Source organism: Eufriesea mexicana, unplaced genomic scaffold, assembly GCF_001483705.2.
Source record: "Eufriesea mexicana isolate 0111107269 unplaced genomic scaffold, ASM148370v2 scaffold34, whole genome shotgun sequence".
Taxonomy (NCBI): Eukaryota; Metazoa; Arthropoda; class Insecta; order Hymenoptera; family Apidae; genus Eufriesea; species Eufriesea mexicana.
The window spans coordinates 775,687-786,042 of NW_016908217.1; the positions used below are offsets into that span (position 1 = coordinate 775,687).

Sequence of the window (10,356 nt, forward strand, 5' to 3'; positions counted from 1 at the left end):
TTATAACTTAATCAGCTAGAACAGCGGTGAGACACGTCTATCTTCCGGGTTTGCAGTCGCAATACAAAATATGATATAAACTGTTAGCTACGTTAAAAGTACAAGTATTAAAATAAAAATCATGTTATAAACACGTTCTCCGGGACGGAACAAAATCGATAAGACCCCAAAATTCCAACCAAGTAGAAGAAGAAGAAATTATGAAAGAAAATAGAAATACCTTGATCAACATCATATCCCACCGACATGATATATTAATTAAAATCACTGGCCGCATTAATTAAAGGCTGTAACAGCGACTTTAGTGGTCCAGGTCAGCGACAATGTCTGACATTCGACCGAAGTCTATTATCTTAGCCAGGATAGACAAAACAGTGATAACGCTGTCATCGTTGCGTTGTCACTTCTGCATTAGGATCGAATACTTGGACACCACGCCGTCTGTGAGACGTATTTAATAACTATGACCACAATGGAGTAGACAAAACAGTGATAACGCTGTCATCGTTGCGTTGTCACTTCTGCATAGGATCGAATACTTGGACACCACGCCGTCTGTGAGACGTATTTAATAACTATGACCACAATGGCGAAGATAAACGCGTGACGCAAGTCGAACGCTGGATTCGACCTTTCCATCCAGCGAAATTACAACCGGTCCACGTGAGTGGTAATAGCTTGCCCGTTTGCTTTTTTCCGGTGGAAACGAGTTGATGAGAAGAGAGGGGATTTCGAAAAAAGCCGGGACACTTGCGGTCACGTGTATCCACGGCATTAAATTAAGCTTTCAAAGAGCGGCTCTGTGAAATGCTGCGACAAGTTACTTCCGCTATTGCGATCGGTTTTAATGAAAATCAAGAGCATTCGTCACACAACTCTACAATCACGATTACTCATCTGCTTGTCTTGGTTTCCACTTTCTCCTGCCCTTTTCTTTCCCTTTCTCCCGGCTAATTTTTCGAGTTTGATCGATGAAAATGCAAGACGTATTACAGAATGAAGTGCCTTTTAATTTTAGAGTTTTGCCAAATTCCATTTTTCGGATGTAATATTAGTAGGAAAAATTATTTTTAATAATTCAATGGAAAAAGTTGATAATCATTTCGAAGCAATTTGAATCTTGATTAAATATTATCTACATTCGCCAAGTAAATGAACCATTCTTGTTGTAAGTACGTCATTAGATATGTAAATACTGATGATAATCAGATTTACGATATACTAATACGTATTTCGTTATTTCGATATCTAATCGATTTCAGTTTAAAATAAATTACTGTCGCCCAAATTCTTTCATTTGCCACGTAATCTAATAAATTGCAAAATCAATATACAATATACAAGTGTATAAAAATATTTGACATAAAAATCTGTATTAAAAATACGATATTAAATCTGGTAAAAAAATATTAAACCTATATTTAAGAAATTACCCAAATTAAATATTAAACCTATATTAAACCCATTAAGTAATTCAAAGCTTCCCTTATATTTTCCTAAGCTCGGTGATACCGGTTATACTACAACGTTACTTCTCATCTAGTTATTGTCTCATATTCGTGATTCGAGCTTGGAGGTATTAAAACAGTGACCGAGAGTCAGAGGATTGAGATAAATTCTCTAATACCCTGAAGGTTCACAAGTGAAATAATTACTTTAACACCTGTTACCCAAAATTTCTAGAAAGTCCAATCCTCGCCTGGGAAGATCGAAAACCAATCTTCGAACTATCTACGAGGACCTAAATCAACCCCTGTAACGCGCCCTGTAATCCACCCCATATAGCGCAACGACCCACTAAAGTTAAAAGGAAAAGTTACTTATCCAATCGAGGAATCTCAGGTGATAGCATGTTATCGTTCAGAAAATGTTCACGTTTTCATGGAAAATCTTCGAAATCATCGGATCGGTCGTACACAGGCAGTCAAGGAGAAATCCAACCCTTTCCACGAGCAAGATGACCGACATCAAAACGAGTCTGCTTGTTCTTGGCTCTACTCGACATCTCGGCGAAACAGATGGATGACCCTGCCAACAAACGACCCTGCTTTTCGCGTGCCAAGAGCTTTCCTCGTCGCGCGACTTCCCTCTCGAAACGATAGCATTGCGTGCACGATCTCGCGTTAATTATAAGGCTCGATGTACGGAGAAACACGCCTTTCTACGGTTCATTGCAAACCACCGCAAAACGCTGTTTAACTAGCTCGGAAGGTTTGCGTAACCCGAAAAGATCTCGACTGAGAGTGAACTGCGAATTGTTCATTCTGCAGTAATACGAATTGAAAGCATCATTTCTGGATATTTTTGTGTAATAGCATCGAAGGTAAGGAAAGTATAATAATCCACGATTTACTCGTACTAAACACGAATAAAGATTTAATAAATATTTATTGCAATATTTGTAATTAATGCTAGTAAGAGCAATGGAAATATAATAACTCTTAATTTCAGAAATTCTAAAAGACGATAATAATTCTGATGAAGTATTATTATGGAAATTAACATTTTTAGCTTATTTATTATTAACCCTTTGCACTCGAAGATTTTTTGGCTACAGAAGAGTAGAAATTCAAAGATTCTTTGCTAAAAAACTGACAATACTTTTTTGAGCAGTAAATAAAGAATTATATAATAATAGAATTGTAGTATTATTTGATTTCGATACCTGGCACATTGTTACATTACATTAAATTTGATACATTAATTAATATCAATTTTCCAAGTTTTATGAAATGGTGACTGAAGGTTACCTCTCAAGTGCAAAGGATTAATAAATAATTCGAATCAATGAACATGACGAAACTTTGATTGTGTATGTAGACATAATTTGCCTCTAGCGAGACACGAAACACGACTAGAACGAATAACGTCGAATAGATTTAAACGATTTAACATTATCGATTGTGCATAAAAACTACGATTGAAGAAATACTTTAATCTGCTTCAGGCTAGATGTAATTATCGATCGATCGTTATCGCGATTAATAATTAAAAATCCACAACGAATCAGCAAAAGAATCGAACTGAACGAGATCCGAGTCACAATTGAACTCCAAGGATTTCATCATTCCCGTGACAGAAAAACTTGATGAATTTCATAAAAATTTCGATCCCCGGAAGCTCTGACAAACTGTAGTTTATCTTTGTCTTTAATCAAATTTCCCCTGTCTGAAAAAGCGCGAAACGCCGATGAAAAGGGTAGGAGGCGGGGGAGGGAGAAATAGAAGTGAAAAAAGAAAGCACGTCGAATGAAGTAACATTCGATAAATAGGCAAAACTCGATCGTCCCGGTGGAATCGTAGCTCGAATTTCCGGTCAATCAAAAGACTGGAGGGACAGGAGAGGAATCAGCGATAGAATCGGCGCCCGTTTAAAATCAACAGATCGAGTCCAGTCCCGCACTTTCGTCTACATTGTTTTCCATATTCACCGGAGAATTCTCGCACGTTGATTGCGGCTCGAAAGGTAAACGAAAAGTAAAAGTCGTCCGCTGTGGAACTGATAGAGGGAACGAGAGCGAACGAAACGCGAGGAGGAGGCAGAAACGCGGCTGATTTCTGGGCCAGTAAATCGACCATGAGAAGTTGTTGCTTCCTTATTTACTGCTGTAATCGACGGTACCAAGTTCCTATGGTTCCCGCCAACTTGCAGGCTATGGATTAAGGTATAAAGTCAGCTAACAGTGGTCAAATCGCGAAGGACCAGTCTAAAGTACCGATGCTGAGTCGGTGTCCTCGCCGAGGTACAGTTTTGCTAAGGAAGCCTATTAACGTGATTAAACTACGCATATATACTTCGTGTTAGCCGTGCAGTTATCGTAATCTGACCTTAAAGCAGTCCACAACACACGAGGGACTACTGTGGGACTTCGTGAACACGCGTTTATTGCTGCTGGATGGTAACACCCTTCTGAGAGGACTCTGTTGGATGTTTCATCCGAAGGATGAAATTCGGTAATTTATCACGATGAGTACGGTGGAAATGATTTCTCGAGAGGAGTAAATTAGAGTGGAAAGGTGAAGAGAATCGAAGAAGAAACTCGAAGGAGGATAAGGCTGTTGTGAAAACTCCAGTCTGGATTAGGGACTCTGTACTGAGGCCCTCTTCAGCGAACAGGTTTTGCTGGGGATCCCTATTAACGTGATTAAACTACACGTTATCCTTACAGTTATCGTAATCTAAACTTAAAATCCACATGATGAGAAGCTATCTGAGGACGTAGACTTCGCGAACACCTGTTCATTGCTACTTGACTGTGCTCCTCTTTCGAGTGAACCCTGTTCGTCAAAGGCGAGAGTAATTTGGTAATTTATCGCGGTGTGTATGACGGAAATGGTTGCACAAAACGAACGGTCCAGAGCTGAAGAGAATCAAAGGAGATAAAGCTTCGTGAAGGATTTTACGTTATGAAAGACAGCTAAGCTCTCTGGGCTTTGGATACTGATGCAGAGTATGAATGACCAGAATGGTCGGTTTCGTTCTTCGTGTTCATCTATGAGGTCTTTGAACTGATTCGCGTGACCCTTAAAATTCGTTGTAAATTGGCAGTTACAGACAATTGTACGACACTCATGGGAAGATTCTTTGAGATCTATGTACAATGGCTAAAGGCTGCTTCGTTTTTGAAAGAGCATCTGCCGGTTGAGAGTTAAGCCATTTGTACTAGATGTCGTAAAACGGTTGTTATGCAAAGCTTGTTGTAGCATATGCGTCTGGAGTGTGCCAAGATTACATGGCAAAAACTTGGCCTTCGATATTGAATATTTCCTATGGTTTTCAACTGTTGACATCTAATACAAGAGATTTTCTTGCGGAACGAATTGTCTGGTAGACGAAGCATTTGTAACCTTTTGAAATAGTCAATAGTATAACCAGATATAATTTCCTTTAACCTGAATTATTCATCTGGTATAAAACGTAGTCAAACAATTTGTTAACTTTTATACGATTTTCTCGACAAATATGAAATGTTTTGAAGTTCAGATTATTATAATTTAGGAAATTATAATCGAAGTCTAGTTTCAAATCTAGCAAACTGTTCAAATACGTTTCTCCTATATCCTTTGCTGTTTCGAAGAAGCTATTCAAACTTCTAAGTACATAGAGCTCTGACGAGTATATCTATTAACAGTTTAAATGGAGTCTGCTGCCACTAAAATATCTAGAATGTCATTGCCAACATTAAAACAGCTTCTAGGACATGGATCATATTCAAACGCTGGTCGCGTGAGCGGAATTTTAAAAACTAAAATTGAACCACGTGCATTGCACACATGTCTCAACTTGGTAAACGTTTCCAAACTTTACTGGCAAATTTTCGTTCGACAAAAGTGCCTGCAAGAATTCCTAATACCAAACGAGTATTTAAAAAGCCACGTTTTCAGAAATAACTGAGGAATTATTTTTATTCCAACATCAAAAATCGTTTGAGAAATATTCGTCTATCGATTCATACCCTGCTACTTTATACATCTTCCACATCTGCATCTGAAGACTATCCTATCGAAACAAAACTCGAATTACCCCTATTACTATCACTTCTCTCCACACAGCCTATTCAGTATTTAATGACACTTTCAATGCACGTACATCACGTTCACAATGAACGAGCAACGAGCAAGGAGCTGCAAGGCACGTAAACGAATCATTCCATTCCCAAGAACGTACTGATCCCAACGATCATGAAGAATCGTTCAACTAATCATCTAACCCATTAAACATCTAAATGATATTTCCAGTTATCTAATAATCGAGATAAACTCAGCTGATAAAACAAACGAAACTGAAAATGATGTGCCCTGAATGCCACGTTTAGTACCCACTAAACCTGCTTTTCTCACTCTCTTCGAGTCAAACGTCTCAACTGTTTACTGCTGTGAAAATTAGCGCGATGAAATTCAAAGGTTACAAGACGAAACACCATGGAAGATAGAGGAGGAACGTTACGACTCCGTAGCCATTTTTCCAAGAACGTTGGACGAAAGCGGACAAGCCGTTGGCACCTGTTAACGACGCGAAAGCCACAGGAGAGAAATGCAGTTGAACGGTGACGGACCGAAAATCGCGTGACGCCATTTCGCATTCCGCGGATAGCGAGTCCCCGCGGAAGAGGAGAGAGATTGATGACCGGACATCCGTTTATCTCGGCTGCGCGCGTACCCACGGCGGCCGGTTACGAAAGGAGAACTTATACCCGATGGAATGCACGGCGAGAAACCGGCTCTCCTCGTGCGAGAGAACGGCCAGCGGGAAGAACAAGATACGGAGGATGTTTTGCAGGCTTGAATGCGACCGTCTTCTACGCGGATTCGAGAAAACCTTGACGCGTTCTTTTGTCTTGCGCGATGGGATAGCAATGGAACCGATCGGAACAATTGTCATCGTTGACCTCTTGCATTACGATAGAGAATAGGCGCCTGTGCTCGGGGTCATTGGCACGCAGAAGCGTTCGCTTCTCTTGCGCGGCATCCATTTTTTCTGAGCTCCCTACGTGTTACGTATCGGCCACGTTAGAAATGGTACCAGTCGAAGACATGGCGAACGCGAGATTTCTCCATTGGCACTGGACTTGCAATAATCTCGATCGATTTGTTTTTTTATTAGAAATTGTGTCACCCAGCGAGAGTATATTGGCAGGAGAGAATGGCAGCAGATGGAGACACTGCGAAGATAGGATTTCTTGATTGACGCTAAACTTAGTACGATCCGAATGATCCGATTTTAACCTTTTTAGAAAAATTGTGTCACGTATTGACAGAAAATCGGAAGGAAGAAATGGTTCTTGAAGATATAGCGAGGATGGGATTTCTTGATTGACGCTAAACCTATAATCTGAATTATCTGTTTTTAAGTTTACATTGAAAAAACAATTATGTCACTTGACTCTTCGATGTATAATGTATCCGTAATGAATTTTTCGAAGCGTATCGAAGTTTTTATCTCGTTTTTCTGATACTCGTACGTAGCCTACATCGTCTCTCATAATTGTTTATTTGACGGGTCAACTGTCTAGTGATAACTTTTGCGTTGAGGAATGAGCGAAATAAAAATAATTAATTTGATAAGACCTATAAAGATAATTAATTTAATTTATCCCATGTTTGTATTTATGTTGTTATGAGATTTTTTTGAAATTTAATAACAGGTATTTTTCGATACGGTAAATTTTCTATTTTGGTTTTTATCGGGTTAGAAATACTGATATTAAGCAGGAAATATAGCGGTTAATTAACGTTCGCAAGCATCTAATACTTCATACGTAGATGCTAAAAATAACCTAAGAATTCTCGTAGAATTTAATACTGATGGAATTAGGATGTTCTAGGTTAAACGTGGCCTTAGAACAACAGATCATACTACTCTAAATAATTAATAATCGCGAAAGAATGTATTTTTAAAAACTATATGATACACGTTTATAGTAATAAATAATAGCCACAAGGATTCATTTACATATTTAATGCAAATTGTATTGGCAAAATTTCATGTTAATTGCTTTTTGAATTTATTTGACGTCTAACTGTAATCTTTTTACGTAGTATTTTTTGTTATTCCAAAGGAGATGCATGAATAACGAATGATTCATCATGCAACGAAAAGATTCCTTGCGCGATTAAAATTTCTACGTCAAATAAAATCTTGTCGGAAACGTCTTTTCGCGAAGTATCTACGATAATTCTATTTTTAGAAGCGAAATACTAAGACACGATGATTTTCTCCTAATCTATTTCGCGAAAAACCGTTGACAATCGTCTTGTTTGAAAATTCCAAGAATCGGATCAAACCCATCGCTATATGCAGCTAAGGTAAGGCCAGGCGCACGCCCATCCAGTCGACCAATCAGCGACTGCGACGTCATCTCGTACGATGTAACGGAGAGACTCACCCACGTGGTAAGCATCGTGTTATTTTAGTATCGCACCACGAGAAAATCTACCGATTGCACGCTCTTGTTCTAGAACGATCATTCTAGAAATTCACGATGAACCCTTTATACGATCGCGATAATGACTGTCCCATTTTCAAAAAGAGATCGATTATTTTTCTTTTCGTTTTTACATCAGTTCCGATCACATTTCGCAGGACCAACGGAGGTAATGAAACGCGTGCGCATCGCGTCTGCGCATAGCAACATATGGCGTGGTTTTCAATTCGTTGCAACTGTATCCCAAGGCTCGTTTAATTGATCAATTAAACATTGGAGAAAAAAATAATACGCATCGTATAATCTCCAGCGAGTTTTCCCTTTGCTAATGTCTTTCGTGGATTATAATAACTCTTATAAAGGTAGTCGATGATTTTAATAACGCTGGCATGTGGTGAATGAGCTACTTCGATCTCGTTGCGACGAATAATAAAATTGAATTCGATGTCGAAATCGTAAATTGGACTATTTACGTAGCTGATAACTTGCGCACCAGATGGGACTGATTGAATGAAATCAAGGACACAGCGAATGCTGTGTAGGTCAGTTAATCGTTCAGCCATCCAGGCGCCATGCTACGTGTAAACAGATTTACGAATTCACGAAGACGCAGTAGCTCTCACACAACGCACGAGTGGCTATTAAAATCATACCCGCAAAACAAGCTAGGAATAGAGCGAAAATACCTAAAGATAGAACACTAACGCTACCTCCAATGTCCCCGTCTACCGTGTCGAATGAGCACACTCGAGATTCAAATTTTAACCTCTACGATATTCGCACCGATACGACGAAAATTGTGCCGCCATCGCTTTCAACACGCCACGCTACGTCGACCGTTACGGAACGTCAAATTCTTCAAACATAAATACACACACCTTTCCCTTGGAATACCACCGATACATTCGATACCACGAATAGAGTTCGACCACACGGTTCAAGTCTTTGTTGATCAAAACTCAAATAACCTTGATATCCTCGAGACGACACAAGGATCGAACACGAGTTCGAACGAAAGAAGAACGCGCACGAACGATACGTAAAAATTACTTACACGAGTAGAACGTAGTGACGAGCAGGGCAAGCCAGGACAGCTGTTTCTCCATAAGATTTCTCATTTCTAGATTCCCTCGACGTTTATTTCACAGATTCGAGTCACTGAGGCAAAAGTCGCGATATAAAACGCGAAAAGAATTGATTGGCACACGAGCAAATGTTTTTGAAACGCTAACGCATGTCGTTCCCGAACGACCGTGTTTCCTCGAAAGGAGCGTAGAAAGCAAAGAACGCGTCACACGCACGTCGTTCAGTTTCTCTGGCACGGTAAGCGTTATTCTCGACTCGCGAAGACTAGTCAATATATACGCCCCTATTGTAAGATCCGTACCTCGCGACCGGCTGTGCACGACTGACTCATGGGAATGTATTTTGGCGGCACGAAGCTTTAATGGCGTGCGCCAACTGCGCATGCGCGCAACGCTCACGCCACCGGACTCGTTTGGTGGGGCATGGAGATTGCTTCTTTCTCTTTCGCTACGACTCTCCGATGTTTTCTCCGTTACGCTGTTTTGCCGAACTATGTTGATGCCGGTATCGTTACAGCTTTCGTTTCAAGCAATGTGCAAGATCATTAATTGAAAGCCTTCCCGGAACGATGGCAGTACAAGACCTTGTATTCCCTCGAGAATGGAATTTAATTAAGAACATGCTTTTATTGTCGATGGACAATAGTGACGGATAATTAGCGGATTTCGGTGGAATACCGACACGCCTGGTTGTTCGCGAATGCAACGGCTGTCCCTGATCGTGATAATACGATGCTCCACATGAAATGTTACGATGATGGGTATCAATCTTGATAAAATTTCAAGTACGTTTAATTTGAATTGAGTGCGTGAAACTAATACTTCGGTAACCAACCATATTGTTCCCCGAATATTTTGAAAATTATCGACATATTAATTAATTTATTACATTGTACTCGTGTGCAGTTATTATATGATATAAATATTAACTCAATAAGTAGCTTATAAGCTTAATATACAGTAATTCCATCAATAATTGTTGAAATAATCGTGCAATATTTATACTTTAAACTCTTCATACTATTATTGTCTTTTGAAAGAGATTTTTATTAAACACTAAGAAAGAAAAAAAAATGACATAAAAAATAATTAATATTCCATCCATACTTAAAATGAAGACCTTCACATATTGCACGATTATTATTATTAAAAATAAATAAAACACAAAATCTAATTGTTTTTAATATCGAACAATCGTAGCATGTTCAATAATTGAATTATATGTACACAGTGTAAGTAAATAATGATTTAAATGAAATCATAAAATAAAATATTGCTCGATATAACAACTTTTCCCTATCTTAATTTACTCAAATTAATGCAACAGAAAATCTTCAATATTCAAAG

At 39.0% G+C, this 10,356-nt stretch overlaps 1 protein-coding gene across 1 annotated transcript in view; it reads right to left on the reverse strand.

The window, feature by feature from the left end:
* The window catches only part of LOC108553950 (uncharacterized), an 87,611-nt gene extending 78,295 nt beyond the window's left edge, over window positions 1-9,316 (reverse strand). Inside the window, exon 1 of the mRNA XM_017909055.1 lies at window positions 8,979-9,316. Within this exon, the coding sequence (XP_017764544.1) occupies window positions 8,979-9,042 (64 nt within the window). The 5' untranslated portion in view covers window positions 9,043-9,316. The remainder of the gene's footprint in view (window positions 1-8,978) is intronic.
* Window positions 9,317-10,356: the final 1,040 nt, after the last annotated feature.